Genomic DNA, 17,624 nt, shown 5'->3' with positions numbered 1-17,624 from the left:
GTCCTGTTTTTACCCAAGGTTGTGTAACTTGCATAGTGAACACAAAGATCTACGTCTTAGCTCCACTTGTTATATAATATTGAAACTTGATTAGTGTTTAGAATCTTTTGTTAGGTTTTATTTCTTCCATCTTCCTGTTGCAGCTTAAAAAGGCTGGAGACAAGCCATTGTTAACTGGAGGTCCATTTGAGGATGCAATTCTAAGTGCTATAACGGCCATGAATGAACCAAAAACTTGTTCAACCACAGCACTTAAAAAATATGTTTCAGAGAAAGTTCCTGCAACAAATTCAAATTTCCAGAGTAAGTTGAACTTTATCTTTCTTATCTTTAGTTTACATTACTTCATTAAAAAGTTACTTGAGATCTAATTTTATGATCTGGAAACTGCTGGTGTAATTGTGAAAGTATTTATGGCTGACTTAAGTTGCTGCTAAAGTTTGACAAGTTGGCATTCTTTATACTTGCATGTTGCATCAAATTATATATTGACTGTGGACATTTGTTTGAAATATTATCTAATAATGAATAAACATAGTTTAGGTGAGACTTAATGAACCTTAAACATCTGGTGATAGTAGATGCTGTGTCTGTGTTTTTAAGGTTACTTGAAGCTTTATGTGTGGCATCAGTAAGAAAACCTGTATAATGCACAGTGCATAACCCAACCCTCTGAATTGATTGGTACTGCTATTAAAGAATATAGTTTGTCAATCTGTTTGAAAGTAGGGATATGACAACATTTGCTTGGTTTGCTTCAATGTAAACATCACTGGGTGATTTACAAATTAGGGAGGTACTTAATGAATACTTTGCTTCAGTATTCACTGCAGCAAAGGACCTTGGCAATTGTAGGGATAACTTACAGCAGACTGAAAAGCTTGAGCATATAGACATTCAGAAAAAGGATGTGCTGGAACATTTGGAAAGCATCAAATTGTATAAGTCACTGGGACTGGATGAGATATACCCCAGGCTACTGTGGGAAGCAAGAGAGGAGATTAGTGAGCCTCTGACAATGATCTTTGCATCATCCATGGGGATGGGAGAGGTTCCAGAGGATTGGAAGGTTGTAGATGTTGTTCCCTTATTCAAGAAAGGGAGTACAGATAGCTCAGGAAATTATAGACCAGTGGTTCTTACTTCAGCAGTTGTTAAGTTGATGGAGAAGATCCTGAGAGGCAGGATTTATGAACATTTGGAGAGGCATAATATGATTAATAGTCAGCATGGCTTTGTCAAAGGTGGGTTGTGTCTTACGTTCCTGATTGAATTTTTTAAGGATGTGGCTAAACACGTTGATGAAGGTAAGAGCAGTAGGTGGATTTCAGCAAGGCATTTGATAAGGTACCCCATGCAAGGCTTATTGAGAAAGTAAGGAAGCATGGGATCCAAGGGGACCTTGCTTTGTGGATCCAGAACTGGTTTGCACACAGAAGGCAAAGAGTGGTTTTAAATGGGTCATATTCTGCATGGAGGTCAGTGACCAGTGGTGTGCCTCAGGGATCTGTTCTGGGATCCCTTTTTGTGAGTTTTATAAATTACCTGGATGAAGAAGTGGAGGGATGGGTTAGTAAATTTGCTGATGACATTAAGGTCGTTGGTGTCGTGGATAGTGTGGAGGGCTGTCAGAGGTTGCAGCGGGTCGATAGGATGCAAAACGGCTGAGAAGTGGCAGATGGAGTTCAACCCAGATAAGTGTGAGGTGGTTCATTTTGGTAGGTCAAATATGACAGAATATAGTATTAATGGTATGACTCTTGGCAGTGTGGAGGATCAGAGGGATCTTGGGGTCTGACTCCATAGAACATTCAAAACTGCTGTGCAGGTTGACTGTGTGGTTAAGAAGTCTATGGTGTATTGGCCTTTCTTACTGTGGCTGAGTTCAAAAGCCGAGAGGTAATGTTGCAGCTATATAGGACACTGGTCAGACCCCGCTTGGAGTACTGTGCTCAGTTCTGGTTGCCTCACTATAGGAAGGATGTGAAAACCATAGAAAGGGTGCAGAGGAGATTTACAAGAATGTTGCCTGAATTGGGGAGCATAACCTATGAGAATAGGTTGAGAGAATTTGGCCTTTTCTCCTTGGAACGACAGAGGATGAGCAGTGACCTGATAGAGGTGTATAAGATGAGAGGCTTTGATCGTGTGAATAATCAGAGGCTTTTTCACAGGTCTGAAATGGCTAACACAAAAGGACACAATTTTATGGTGCTTGGGAGTAGGTACAGAGGAGATGTCAGGGGTAAGTTTTTTAAGGAGAGAGTGGTGAGTTCGTGGAATGGGCTGCCAGTGACAGTAGTGAAGGCAGGGTCTTTTAAGAGACTCCTGGATAGGTACTTGGAGCTTAGAAAAATAGAGGGCTATGGGTAACCTGAGGTAATTTCTAAAGTACATGTTTGGCTCAGCACTGTGGGCCGAAGGGCCTATATTGTGCTGTAGGTTTTCTATGTGTTGTGTATGTGGCCTGGTTACACAACAATGCTATAATAAAATCGCTGGAGATGGGAGCTAAGGTTCATGGTTCTTTACTGGCAGAAATGAACTCAGCACACTCTTACAGATCAATACGCGCCTAATAGCACATGCAACGGCATGCCCCTTATTATACTGTAGGCCATACAGTACAATCCTCCCCTTTCATTTTAATAGTGTATCAGCTTTTTTTTTACTGGGTCACTATGCTAAACAAGTATGTCTACCCTCAACATAACGCCTACCATTTGTTTACTTACTAACTTAATAATATCAAATCATAAAGTAACATCATAATATCAAATATAACAAGCCCTTTTTTTTCTTTGTTGTTTTTACTTTTGGTCTAAGACCCATTTATAACTCAAGTTTCTGGGGAGGTTTCCTCTGCCTCTCTAGGTAACGTCTGACTTGAAATGTTTGCTTCAGGGAATGAGTCTCCACAGGTACCTCAGGTGGGTCCTCAGCACTGATGACAGGCTCATCTGTGGAGGAGACTGATGTGGTCACAGCTGGAGTGTTTGCTTCTATGTCCGGGGAGTCCGGGCAAGGTGTTGTTGTGTTTGTCACAGTTTCTGCATTCTTTAAACCAACAGTTATCCAGGTTACGTGACCTGTTCCCACAATGGTAATATTTCTTTCCTTCATTTCTGTTCAGTGACATTTTATTTGTGGCATATTCCAGAGATATTTGTTGCATCTCAGAAACACACTTTTTCCATTGATATTGCAATGTTTAACGCTCTTTCAAATGTCAGGTCTCTGACACAGAAGCTTCTTCTGTGTGGTTTCACAGTACATGCTTCATACTAACCTGTCCCTCAATGCGTCCGATAGACCAGCTCTAAATTGACGATTTTCTGATAATTTGCTCAAATCAGCACAGTCTTCAGAAATGCTTTCATTTTCGCTCTGATTCCAATTGTGAAATTTAAATCCTTCAGCAATGACCAGTGGTTTGGGGTTTAAATGCTATTGGAGAGTGTCTACTATTTGCTTGAATGTTTTTTCAGCTGGCTTTTCAGGGGTTAACAAGCTCTGTAACAGGCCGTATGTTTTTGCTCCCATAATACTGAATAAGACGCTGGCTTTCTTTCTTCCTTAACACTGTTAGCCTGACAATATAACTCCACTCTTTCAAAGTAAGTTGTCCAGTCTTCAATGCCACTACCAAATGCTGTAATGGTTCCAAACATCGCCATCTATGTTACGTTAATTAAGCTCGGTTTTCCCCTTATTTTCCTTTTTTTTTGGACTTGCATGTCATTTTTGCTGGCTCCACGAGCGCATTCTGTCTAAATGTGTGTTGTGTCACTCCTTTTTATCTCCCTTCTGGGGCAGGCAGACCCTCAGTCCCTGGGGGTCAGCGCTGGCTGGGGTCTCGGCTGGACGTGCTGTGGCTCCGACTGTGTCTCTTGGTCTCTTGACATTCCCGACCCTGGCTGTGCTCCTGCTTCTTTTCAGACTCGCGGCCTTGCTCTGCCTCTTTCTGCTGCTCCTTGGCTTACTCCTTGCGCTATTCTTCAGAGTTTCATTATTAGTTAAAACATGGCGTTCCAATACAATGTAGGTTCATTAACCTCGTCGCCAATTTGTTGTTTATGTGGCCTGGTTACACAACAATGCTATTAATAAAATCGCTGGAGACGGGAGCTAAGGTTCATGGTTCTTTACTGGCAGAACTGAACTCGGCACGCACGTACAGATCAATACACACCTAATAGCGCATGCAACGACGTGTCCCTACAAAATAAAATAGTCCCTTTTTATACTGTAGGCCATATAGTACACCATGATTCTATGGTGTCAGTACCAAGGCAGGGAATGAAGGAATTAGATTCATGGGAAACCTTAACTTCCATAGTGCATTTATTTTAAACTATTTAAAAGAAAGGTCATTCCAGGACCAAAAGAAGAGTTCATATGTTAAGAGTGGAGTACAAGACTGAGAAAAATTGGGCAACATCTTCCAGTCAGCAGCGAGCTAACAACCCTTTTTGTTGACTGTCATATTTTAAGTAGAATTATCTAGAGTGTTTCTCTTTGGGTTAGGTGGTGAGGAACAGGGCAATTTATTTCCTGTGTTAGGATAGGGTCATTTCAGATTCAGATTCAGTTTATTATTTAGAAACCACAAATGCAATGCAGTTAAAAAATGAGACAACGCTCCTCCAGAATGATATCACAAAAGCACATGACAAAACAGACTACACCAGAAAATCCACATAACGTTTGGCAATCCCCAATCCAGAGTCCAGAGAGGCTGCTGCGTATTAATATTGCGCTACCGTCTTAGTGCGTTCTCCGGAAAGGAGCTCCAAATCCACCAGACAGACAAGACCAAAAACTAAAGCTACAAGACCTGCACAAATCTACATAGTTACAACAGTGCAAACAATAGCATAATTGATTTAAAAAAAAAGACCATGGGCACAGTAGAAATAGTCCAAAGATGTTAAAGGACTATAAGTTCAAAAGAAATCACCACACAGTTTCCACAAGTCCCCAGGGTCCCGACAGACTCACCATCCCATGCCAGTGGCAGAAGGGAATACCCCTGCTGTAGACTTCCATGGCGCCGCCCGACTCAGCCTCGCAGATGCAGCACACACCAACTTGCAGGCCAAGTTTGATATACTAGAGAATAGAGAGATATACTAGAGAAGTTTAAGGACAAAGCTCACTTGCAAAAATGCTGAAAAGAACTGAGTGAAAATGGCACTGTTCTCTAGGAAATCCATTATCTTCAGGTATTGAAAGATGGAAGAACTTGGACATCTGATTTTAAATGTGAAAGAAACTTGTATCATTACTAATAGGTGTTTGTTACAGTAGCACTAGTGTGTTGGAAAAACTCAACAAATAAGATAGTACCAGGAGAGGAATTAACAGTCTATGTTTTGGGCTGAAACCCAAAACTGGAAAGGAAAAGGAAGAATCTAGATTTAGAAGGTGGGAGAGGAAGGAGTACAAGCTGCCAAGTGATAGGTGAAAACAGATGAGGGGGGAGTTGGGTGGGGGAAGCGTGATGGAATAAGGTGGGAGGTCATAGGCGAATGAAGAAGGTATCTAATGGGAAAGGACAGTGAACTATGAAAGGAAGGGAATGAGGAGGGGCATCAAAGGGAGGTGATAAGTGGATAGAGAGGGTGCGAGGGTAACCAGAATGGTGTTTGGAAAATGTGAGAAGAGAGGGCAGAGCAATTTCAGAAAGTTAAGAGAAATTGGTGTTAATGCCATCATTAGAGGCTACCCAGATGAAATGTGATGTGTTGTTCCTCCAACTTGAGTGTGGCCTCATCGTGGCAGTAGAGGATGCCAAGGACTGACTTTGGAATGGGAAGTCAAATTGCAATGGGTGGCCACTGAGAAATCTCTGACAGATTTATAGGAGAAGTGTAGCACTTGTCCTATGTACAGGGATAAGTGCCAGGATGGATATCAGTGGAGAGAGACAAGAGGACAAGAGAGACATGTAGAGACCAATGCCTATATAGGTTGGGGGAGGGAAAGATGAGTTTAGCGGTAGGATCCTGTTGTAGTTGGTGTTGGTTACAGAAGATGATGTAGATATGAAAGCTCGTAGAGTGTTAGGTATGGACAAGGGGAACCCTATTACAGTTATGGCAGTGAAGGATGGAATGAGGCAGATGTATGGGAAATAAAGGAGATGCAGGTGAGGGCAGCATAGAGAAACACCATTCTCTGAAAATTCAGGACATCTCAGGTTTTCTAGAATGCAAGTCTCATCCTAAGATGAATTATGATAGATGTTGTTTATTCCGATAGATCCTTGCCATACATATCAAGATTAGTCATCTCTGCCAGTGCAAGTCACAAATGAAGACCGAGTTGTAATTTGTAAACTTGTGCAGTCATTCATATTCCTGTGATGAAGGACAAGAGATAGTGACACTGGAATAACCTCTTCAGGGCATAAGCCTGGGCAGAAGGTCCAGAGATCCCAGGGTGCCCAGTCATTTAGATCACCCTCTCTGCCTCACTGGCAAATTCCAAAGGAAAGTGAAGCAATATGCTTGGCTGCAGGAGCTGCCGAATGGATATTCAGTGACATTCAGCTGCCTTAGGGGCTCCACTCTGGATTTTCTGTCTGGGTTTACTCCCGTAGGCTTTGACTCTCCTGAAGCTGTCCACAAGGCAGTGGGCCTATATACCTATAGCTAAGAATTTTGTTCACAAGCACCAGGACGTATCCAGCCTGCGTCCTACGTGTGTAGGGGCCAGATCTTCTCCCCATCCTCTAGTTCTGCCCGAGTCTGAAAGAAGTTCAGTTTCTGTGTGTTGCCAGAAAGGAGGCACCAAGTGAGGCTTGCTGTTGGAGAGTCTGTACAGGCTGGGAGAGACTTGCACATTCAGCTCTCCATTTTGCGAGACTGCTAGCCAGCAGTGGAAGCTGAGAGCGACAAGCACTACCCACTACACTACCACACTAGACACATCACAACAACCATTTGACACCCCATATTCCTCTAGATGTGAAGAAATCTAAACTGAAATCAGATTTGAAAAATTGTTGTGACATTATGCTCCCATCCATACAATATCTTTCTGGTTGAGTTGTAAAGAGATCAAAAGCTAGTTCTGCACATCTCAAGAAATCAGAGATTCTTCCTATATTAAAGATAATGTCTCAATTTGGAACGACAGCAGTGTTTACTTAATACTTAAAAATATAAGCACCTTCCTGTCCTAATCTTGTTTTCCAAGGTGGTTATTGCTACTTTAACAAAGAGCTGGTCTTCCTAGTTGAATGCACACCAAGTAATTGAAACTGCACAACTAACCCTTTCCAAGTCTAAATGTGCCAGGTCCTATGTTCTCCCTCTTAGACTTTTGGATAAGGCCAAGGAATAAAATCACTTCTCATGCTTCAGCACACTTAGGTGAGAAATTGTCTACAATAATAATCATTATACCTTGCCTAGGGATGGAATATCACAATTATGGAAGGAGTGTTACAATAATTCAGATATCTCACCAGGTTTCATGAAATGAATGTTAGCAGTGGTACCAATCAGTATTTAACCTGTGTACTTGAGAGCAGGAATAGAGATGGTTAAGATGGCTTTCAGATTTTTCTACAAAAGCAAATAATATACTGTAAATTCTGGTGTATAAGCCGACCTGGAGTATAAGAAGACTCCCCATTTTCAAGGTTAAAAAAGTGACTTTTTTTATGTTACCTTTGTATAAGCCGACCCCTTTTGTAGAGGTTTTTGATTTAACCAGAAAAGATCACAAGATCTCACATGCCGGTACTCAACTTTGCCAGATTCTGAACTTCGAAATTTTGTGAACCAGTACCTGCTAAGAAAACAGGCCTACACATTGTAGAGTGTTAAAAGCAAATTCTTAATAATAAATCAGAGAAGGAGGTTTTGGATTAGGCTCCCAATGGTAAAAGAATCCTATGAAATGTAACCCCCGTGAAACCATTTAGTGCCCATCGTAATCTTGTTAAAACATAACACGAGGTGGCGGGATCAGTACATGTACTCAGTATTGAGTTTGAGACCATCATGTACAAAAGATTAAAATAAATACTATATGATGCTGGCTTCAAGCTGAAGGTTCTTGATCTTGCTAAGGGAACGAATAATTTTGCAGCTGCTAATTAGTTTAGTGTAAACGAGAGAGAATGGAGAAAGGCAGAGGACACACTGAGGAAAATGCCAAAGACAAAAGTGCAAACCACGGGAAAACATGCCAGTGGCCAGAATTCGAAGAAAAAGGTTTAGAGTGGGTGAATCATCAGCAATCATCTAGATACATTGTTTCCAGAGAAATGATTTGAGTTCAAGCGTTGAAATGGGCCGAAAAACACCGTGAGGTCAGTGAAAATTTCAAAGATACACTAAGTTGTTGCACTTGATTTATGAATAGACGTGATCTTGCGCTTAGACAAGAAACAAAGATTGCTCAGAAAATTCCCGCGGGGTGTTGTATACATTCAAGAACGCTGCTGGATGGACAAAGCGGGTTGCTTGAAGTAGGTTAAAGAGGTGTGGCATCGACATCCGGAAGGTTTCAGGAAGGAAAAGTCGCTACTTGTCTGGGACATGTTCAAAGCGCACTTGTCAGGTGAGACAAAAGCAGCATCGAAAGCTGAAAATACGGACATTGCAGTCATCCCCAGTGGTTTGATGTCTGTGCTCCAGCCACTAAATGTGAGTTTAAACAAATCATTCAAAGAATTCATGCATCAACAGTGGAACGAATTTGACTCAAAAACAGCCAGTAAGTACGACCTGTCTTCCTTATATTTGTTCTTCCAAAGTTAGCACCCTCTGTATAAGCCAACCCCCTAATTTTAGGACCAAAATTTAGGGCCAAATTCTCAGCTTATACACCAGAATTTACAGTATTGATTATAATAGAAGCATATAATCACAAAAGAACTGAACCTGCTTTGAGAAAATTTTACATCAGTGTTGCAACAAGATGTCATGTATTTGGCATGCAGAAGATAAATTTGAACATCTATAATTGAAAATTGCAGTGGCATTTTTTAAAGTACTAATTGTTATTCTTTCTTCCAAAGAGAGCAAAGTTCATTCCGCGTGGAAGAATGGATTTGAGTCTCTCCTTTTACCCATTATACCACTGTAACCAAAATGAATGCATTTTTCAGTGTTAGTATTTTAATTGTCTTGTGCTTATTTTTTTCCAGTGCATATGTTGAAGAGAACACTGCAGAAATGTGAAAAAAATGGATGGATTGAACAGATTTCTGGCAAAGGATTCAGTGGTTCCTTCCAGCTCTGTTTCCCATTTTACCCCAGGCAAGAATGATTCTAATTAATAACAGAAAATTGTAAAATTCCAGTAACATATTGGCACATTTTGGTAAGAGGGCTTGCTTGTTCCCATATTTACTCATTTGTTCATCATCGCTTGCAGGTAGCTACAGCCATTAAAAGTGGCACAGGGAATGGGTCAGCTTCAGGACTTACTTCTGTATGAAGTTTATTATTTTGGTTTGTCTGGTATTAATTTTTTAAATGTTCAGCATAAGGCTTTATTTTTGAAATCTAATTCAAAGGCTTGAATATTTTGCTGAAAGTAAGATGTTTTGCATTGTGTACATTTTCGTTGTGTGAATGGTGGGGTTTGATTTGGTAGTTCTGGTCCTCAGAAGCCCAAAGTTACCATCTTGGTCAGTAATTGCCCTTTGTCAAATTAGTTTTAAGAATTATACTTTCCATTTTTTTTAGTGAATTTGCAACAGCAACTTATAAGTGGCAAGTAATTTTTAATTTTACATTTCCCTAGCTTAGATTTTGACCAGCTGACCATTCTCTTGATGCTCCCAGAGTGTGAGTTAACTGGTGACCAACAGCAGACATCTGTGCTGTTTCATTCTTAGTTGCATCTGTAGAACCCAGGCCTGGACCATTTCTGCCTAGTGTCATCCCTGCAACAGCTGATTTTCTTGAAGCTGCTGGTGGATCGGCAAATTAATTCTGAGTCCTTGTGGTGATATCTCGAGTAGCAGGATTCATCAGAGGAGATTAGATTGTTCAGTCTGTTTCATAACTACTATCTGGCCAACAGAGGGGATTGAATATTTGCAAGGTAATTCAGGTTTAAGATAATTAGCATGCTTTGAGCAAACAGCATTGTTTTAGTCAAACAACTTTGAACTAGTATTTCAGTGCTGGTTTTTCATTCTCATCTCTTTAACACCACTGGATTTTGTTTTAATTTTGTATACTTATGGAAGCTGGATAATATGAATTTGATACCAGTTTTAGGCAGTGTGTTTCTTTCTATTGAGCACTATAGCATTTCCTTCTATTGAATTCATTGCTTATTTCTAATGTTTTAACTGGAGCTTTTTGTTTTAAAATATATTCTGTTACTCTGGAAGTTGATCATCAATATTTTTCAAATCCAAACGGGACAGCTTGGCGTTTTCATGAAGGTACAATCTAAATGCAGCTTTAAGGCCTTGAACCCTTAAGATTAGTTTTTTACATTACAATTGACTACAATTTCATTGACTTTTAAGTGCTGAGAGAGACAGTGAGGCTTCAAATTTTTCATATTTGTCTTTTTCTGTCTCTTGAATCCTTTCTGCTCTGCTGTCTAACTTTCTCTATCATCTTTATTTCCAGTAGTTCGCTGTCTAAATTGTAATAGAATTGCCTATGCTACTGCAGGCCGTTTCCATTTAGCTGACAATGTAGGGACTAGCTTGCTGTTGAGTAATATTCCTTAACTGTGACAAAATATTTCTATTTTTCTTTAGTCCTAGTGTCCTTTTCCCTGAAAAGCAGCATCAGAATGAGGATGAATCTGAGGTAGAAGAGGAAGATGAGGATGAGGTATCAGAGTCAGAAGAAGAATCTGATGAAGATGAGCCTCCTAAAAAAAGGTATATATTTGCCATTAAATGATTTTGATTTTGAGAATGTGGCTGTATTTTTAATATATTGACAAGATTGCCCAAACAGTCATTTAGGAATTTTATAAGTATGAAGAGCGTCAGCATTGAAAAATTAGAAAGCCTTGGGTATGAAGAAAAACTAGAAATCTGAAACAAAAATAGAATGCTACTATTGCTGATTGGTTTAATACCTGGAAAGAGCAACAAAATAGTGCCTTTGATTTTAAACCAATGTCCTTTGATTTAACCATTTGGTACTACTTTTCCCTGGTGGATGCCAAAAACTGAGTTGTACTGTAACCATGAGCAGTCAGGAGAGCCATTTTATTGAACAACCAATATTAATGCTATCATATTTGTAACCCTAAATAGACAGAAGCCAATTCCACAAGCCAAGGCCAAGTTGCAGAAGCGAAAAGCTGCCAAACCGAAGAAAGAAGTTACTGCTAAGAAGAGCATGCTGTCAAAGAAAGTACCTGCAAAAAAACCAGCTAAAAAATCAAGGCCGTCGTCTTCAAAATTGGCTAAAAAGCCAGCAGCACCTCAAAAGCCTCGGCGTGGGTCTCCTAAAAAGTCTCCTGCAACTCCAAGGAAGGTGAAAGGACCTGCCAAGGCCACCACAAGGTATTCACAGAGGCAGAGAAAGTAACAGCGAGGCTGGAATGCTGTTACTTAGTGGTGCATGTTTTCTCATTTGAAATGTGCCACGTGACATGATACTTTTCTGCAGCTAACCTAGAAAAAAAAAGTAGATACTTATTTTTAGATAACTCAGTAGAATGCTATTTTAGATAAGCTGTTGGACATCAACTTGTTTCAAGAATGTTTTTTAGTTTAATGGGTTTATATTTAAGTGTGTGACCTTTTAACAAAACTATAGGCAGCACACTCAATTTCTACCTTTTAAGTGGGGAGCAAACCAAAATGCCAGTTGAATTAATGGAAATTATGGTAATGTGGATTTTGTTGGAATTTTCTTTTAAATAAGGTAACTGGTATGTACAGTTAATAAATATTTTGGGGAGGCAAGGGGAGAATCCTCCTAAGCTAATGCAAAAGTTTATCTGTGCCATAGTATATTGAGTTTTGACATTACTGCTGAGACATGAAGACTTAATGAGGTAACTACAAAGTGAAAATGGAAGCATTTTGGTGTGTCTTTGCCCTTTTGAAGTCGGGTATTACAAGTTCATTGTTCAAAATCCTTGTATGATTTGTATTGGAGATTAGTCTTAAGAAATTGGCCTGTACACAGTATGTGTATTACTGAATGTTGCTACTCTTTTGATAATTGCATTAGTGTCAGATTTGTAAGTACAGTACTTGCATGCAGCACCATTTTGTTAAGCTTTTTTTCTGTAATCTTGTCTCACTTAGTAAAAATACTGTACATTGTATATTGTTGTCAACAATCTTTTGTCTACAAATTCACATGAATTGTTTCAGAATTGTTACTTTTGGTTCTTCATCACTCTGACATTCAATGTAAAATAAACATGACAAAGAAGGAAGAAATATTGGAACAGGTTTTCCGTCCATTATGTCTAATATTACCCTTATTAAACATAATTTTGCAGCAGGTAACATTTACCTTTAAGCTACCCTCTCAAACCCAAAACAGTGAGTTTTGGTTTATAATATTTTCAGAAGTGGTTATGCATCTGTGATGTTAAAACAGATGGTATTAGAGCACTCAATAAACCGAGCAACATCTGAACAGAAGCAGAGATTTGGGTTGATTGTATTGAACAGTGTCTTTGCTAAGTTTTTTTCCGATTTCTGTGTGTAAATTGGATTTCTTGCATCTTCCATATTTTGCCATCTGATGCCCATCTCCATTAGAACATGGAAGCATAGAAAACCTGCAGCATGATACTGTCCTTTTGCCCCACAATGCTGTGCTGAACATGTTATCTGCTGCCACCACTGGTGCTGGCAGCCCATTCCACACAGTCACTACTTTGCGTTTTTTAAAAAAAAACCTATACCTACTTCCAGGCACCTTAAAACCGTGCGATCAATGCCTCTCATCATCTTTAACACCTCTAAGAGGTCACTTCTCATCCTCCATCGCTCCAAGGAGAAAAGGCCAAGTTCTCTCAACCTATTTTCATAAGGCATGCTCGCTCGCTAATCCAGGCAACATCCTTGTAAATCTCCTTTGCACCCTTTCTATAGCTTCCACACCGTTCTTGTAGTGAGGTGACCAGGAATGAGCACAGTACTCCCAAGTGGGGTCTCACCAGAGTCCTATATAGCTGTAACGTTACCTCTCGGCTCTTGAACAAAATGCCACAGTTGATGAAGGCCAATACACTGTAAGCCTTCTTAACCACACAGTCATCCTGCACAGCAGCTTTGAGTGTCCTATGGACTCGGACCCCAAGATCCCTCTGATCCTCCACGCTGCCAAGAGTCTTGCCATTAATGCTATATTCTGCCATCATACTTGACCTACCAAAATGAACCACCTCACACTTATTTGTGTTGAACTCCATCTGCCACTTCTCAGCCCAGTTTTGCATCCTACCAATGTCCCGCTGTAACCTCTGACAGCCCTCCACACTATCCATAACACCCCCAATCTTTGTGTCATCCGCAAATTTACTAACTCATCCCTCCACTTCCTCATCCAGGTCATTTTTAAAAATCACAAAGAGAAGGGGTTCCCAGAACAGATCCCTGAGGCACCCCACTGGTCACCAACCTCCATGCAGACATGACCCATCTGCAACCACTCTTCACCTTATGTGTGCAAGCCAGTTTTGGATCCACAAAGCAAGGTCCCCTTGGATCCCACGACTTCTTACTTTCTCAATAAGCCTTGATAAGGGATACCTTATCAAATGCCTTGCTGAAATCCATATACACTACATTTACTGCTCTACCTTCATCAATGTGTTTAGTCACATCCTGAAAAAATTCAATCAAGCTCATAAGGCATGACCTGCCTATGACAGAGCCATGATGACTATTCCTAATCATATTATGCCTCTCCAAATGTCTATAAATCCTTCCTCTAACAATCTTTTCCATCAACCTACCGATCACTGAAGGAAGACTCACTGGTCTATAATTTCCTGAGCTATCATTAGTGAACATTCACTAAAGTCTTTGCTCCAGCAATAACTTAATTTGTTCTTTTACGAGGGTTTTGCTTGCTGAAACAAATGATAGGAAACACGTTTGTAGACACCCTTTCAAACACAGTTCTGTGAAAACCTGTAAGGTTTATGACTTTTTGATCGGGTTAAAGGAAGTGGTCTCTTGAGCATTGCCACTCTTTAATCTGGCAACAAAAGCCAAGTATTTTGATTTGGGTTTTTATGTTTCAGCTTTCCAAAATAAGTCTGGTTTACTTTTAATTTACTGCATCTTTAAAGGGAAGAGTTTGAAGTGCTTCTGACATTAAATCATTTCCAGCAATGGGTATCCATTGTGAAAATTAGGTTTTGTTGTGTCTCCCACTGTACAAGTGTTTCCATAACAAAGGGTTCTTTAGGAGCTTAATCCCTTTGTTAGCTAGGGAGACCTGAATTGGATTTAGATGATGTATATAAGCTATCAACCCATTTTAGAATGTATTATTTGAAAAAATATTAGTTATATTGTTGCCACTATAATTTGAAAACTGGAAGAGCCTGCTGGAATCAGACTGGGGGCCAGGAATGACAAAGATGAGGTGATACAGTACCCAATGTTTATTAAAATGATCATCTTAAGGGGGCTAACTCAGTTAATAACAAAAATTTATAATCACATCATTATTTAAAGTATCTTGTCTACAAATTTGCATTTGTAATTTAATCATTTGCATATTAAACCAGTTTCTTGGAATTTATAAGCCTTGTTGCCCTGAGTCAATGTATCATCAATTTTACAAGGAATTGGGCTGCTCTTTCACACCATTTGTTAAAGTGTCTGCCATCTTGCAGTACTCATGGTGGAATGTAGACTTGCCATTCATTCTGCTATTGGCAGGTTCCAATAACTTACCAATAAGAGAAGACTGGGGTTTTAGTGCTGCTTAAATAAGTATTTCAGTAAATCTTAAAAAGAAATGTCACTCCTTTTTCCATTAAAGCATGAGGAAATGTTGCCAGCTTATTATAGTCCAGCTTACTTCCCACCTCCCTTCCAACTCCTAGATAGGACATAATTGTTTGCAAAAGCAGTGTGCATAAATGGCAAAAGATTTTGGTGTCTTTTATGAGCACATGTACTTATCTCTTGCTGGTAGGCCAAACTATATCTCTTATTTATTGAAGTTTGGACTTACATAGATTTTGAAAGTACTCTTCACATTCTAGCTATATGTGGCATTATTTCGAATTATGTTGTGGAAACTGCTGATCATTTTATTTCTGATTAGTGTTTCCTTTCTCAACTAATGAATGTGGAGAATGGGAGATATTCAATAATGACAGCATGTTATTTCTTGTTTATTAAATGTATAAATCTAAAAGGTCTGTAAACTGCAGAAATGAGGATGTTTGTATACTATGAAAATATGAGAAAGGGAAAGTATCTTAGTTGTTTTATCATTCCAAGCACAATCTTTAAAAAGTCTACGTAGTTGGAGCAATGAAATGCAGTTGCACTTGCAATTAATTTAAAGCATCAAAAGTAATTAATTGTAGAGCAGAGCTGATAAATGTGTAATATTCTTGGAACAGTAATCTCTAGCAAACAGCCAGTGTAATTGAATGCATTCTTTGTATATCACTCTTATAAATGCAATTCTAAAATAGAAAATAGGTCTTAAATAAGATGCCAGTATGAGCCCTGCTGAATTGAATGTGTTTCATTGCAGAGGAAAAGAAATGGTTGTCTTTTAGACCAATACATGTAGGACCTACCTGTTCAATGCATCAGGAAAATATCTTGTGAAAAATTAAGCATAAACTTAAGCTTTTAATTTGCTACAAATGTCCAATTATTAAAGGTACCATTCTCAATACATGGGGAGTCAAGCAGATCGAGGATCAAATACTGTAGGTTCATAATCTATTGTGGAAAGATAATTTTATTCAAAGAAGATTTCCACATGATAGAACTTTAAAACAAAAAATAAACTATTGGAGAGAATCAGGTTCTTCACAATTGGATGCAACTACATTATTTTGCACATCAGTGTAAATTAATACACTGGGAAAGCATGGAGATTAATGGCAAACATTTGGAGTCCTGTGAGTGAAACGGAAGAACTGCTGAAAACAGAAGAAATGTTTTAACAAGATCAATACCAAAGCTACTAATTAATGACCATCTCGGAAAGCTGAACATATTCTGGGAAGTGAAAGCGGTTACTTGCAGATTGTGAATGAAAATCCCAATTTAAAAAATGGAAATCTAAAATTAAAAATAAATTGTAGAAATTTCACAGCAGGTAGCACCTGTGGGGAGAGAAAAATGTAACCACCATTTCAACTCAGTAATTTTATACCAGAAATAGGTAAGTTATAAGAAATTATATGAAAGCAATTATAAAAATAAATTATTAAACGGTTTAAACATTATAAAAAAGATAAATGTGAAGGGGAAAAGGTATGTCACGTGAATGAGACAAAGTGATTGATGCAATTGGTAGAGGCAGGTTTGGTATTGTCATTTAAAGTAAAATTGGATAGGTATATGGACAGGAAAGGAATGGAGGGTTATGGGCTGAGTGCCGGTCAGTGGGTCTAGGTGAGAGTAAGCGTTTGGCACGAACTAGAAGGGCCGAGATGGCCTGTTTCCACGCTGTAATTGTCATATGGTTATAAGTGCTGGTGAAGGTAAGTTTGGCAAAGTCAAAATAGGAGACTGAACAAAATCTTAATTTTTTTTTCCTGAAATTGTAAGGGAAACAAATGTTAGAAGTCAAATTTGATGTGCTCAGAAAGCTTTAATGTGCCCAGTTGAAAATGAGATTGTGTTCCTCAGGGTTATGTGGAGCATCCTTATACCAATGTAGGAGGCCAAACACCCAGGGGTCAAGGTGGCAATGTGATAGGAAATTAAAGTGACAAATGTAAACTCAAGCTTACTCTGAACTGAGGGTGGCCACTGATAGTCAATTATCAGAATACTTATTAGACATAATGAAAGACCTAGACAAAGTAGATGTGGAAAGGATGTTTCCCATGGTGGATGAGTCTGTGACAAAAGAGGGCATAGCCTCAGGATAGGGGGTGTGTGTGCGCGCCCTTAACTCCTGGTGGAATTGTCAGGGCGCTGTCGTGACAAACTTTTTGCACCGATCTTTTTGGTGATTGCTCCTCGTATGACATGTCTTGGGCATCTGAAACCCGGTGGAGCCCCATCCCTCTCCAGGATAGAGGGGCGCCCTTTCAAAACAGATGCAGAGAAATTTCTTTAGTCAAAGGGTGGTGAATTTGTGGAATATGTTGCCACATGCAGCTGTGGAGGCCAGATCTTTGGGTGTATTTTAAGGCAGAGATTGATAGGTTCTTAATTGGACATGGCATCAAAGATTACAGGAGAAAGCTGGGAATGGATTGAGCAGGAGAGAAAAAAAGATCAGCCATGATTGAATGGTGGAGCAGACTCGATGGGCCAAATGGCTTAATTCTGCTCCTACGTCTTATGGTCTTATTAATGAGAAGTGAATGAATAGTTCAACAAGTCTATTGTTGGCTGGAGCTTTTATTGACGGAGGAAGCTTTCCAGGTCCCACCTAATTTGTAGAATGAATTTCAAAAAACGTTGTTGCTGAGTTCCAAGCAGAAGTAGAGAA

General features: G+C 39.4%; 1 protein-coding gene across 1 annotated transcript in view; it reads left to right on the top strand.

Annotated features, from left to right (window-relative positions):
• hp1bp3 (heterochromatin protein 1, binding protein 3) overlaps positions 1–12,282 on the top strand; it is a 36,173-nt gene extending 23,891 nt beyond the window's left edge. The window contains exons 10-13 of the mRNA XM_059951764.1: positions 144–303; positions 9,167–9,278; positions 10,748–10,873; positions 11,258–12,282. Coding sequence (XP_059807747.1) covers positions 144–303; positions 9,167–9,278; positions 10,748–10,873; positions 11,258–11,534 — 675 coding nt within the window. The 3' untranslated portion in view covers positions 11,535–12,282. The remainder of the gene's footprint in view (positions 1–143; positions 304–9,166; positions 9,279–10,747; positions 10,874–11,257) is intronic.
• The last annotated feature ends 5,342 nt before the right edge of the window (positions 12,283–17,624 follow it).

This window comes from Hypanus sabinus, chromosome 27 (genome assembly GCF_030144855.1).
Source record: "Hypanus sabinus isolate sHypSab1 chromosome 27, sHypSab1.hap1, whole genome shotgun sequence".
NCBI lineage: Eukaryota > Metazoa > Chordata > Chondrichthyes > Myliobatiformes > Dasyatidae > Hypanus > Hypanus sabinus.
This window is presented reverse-complemented; position numbering and strand designations above follow the sequence as displayed.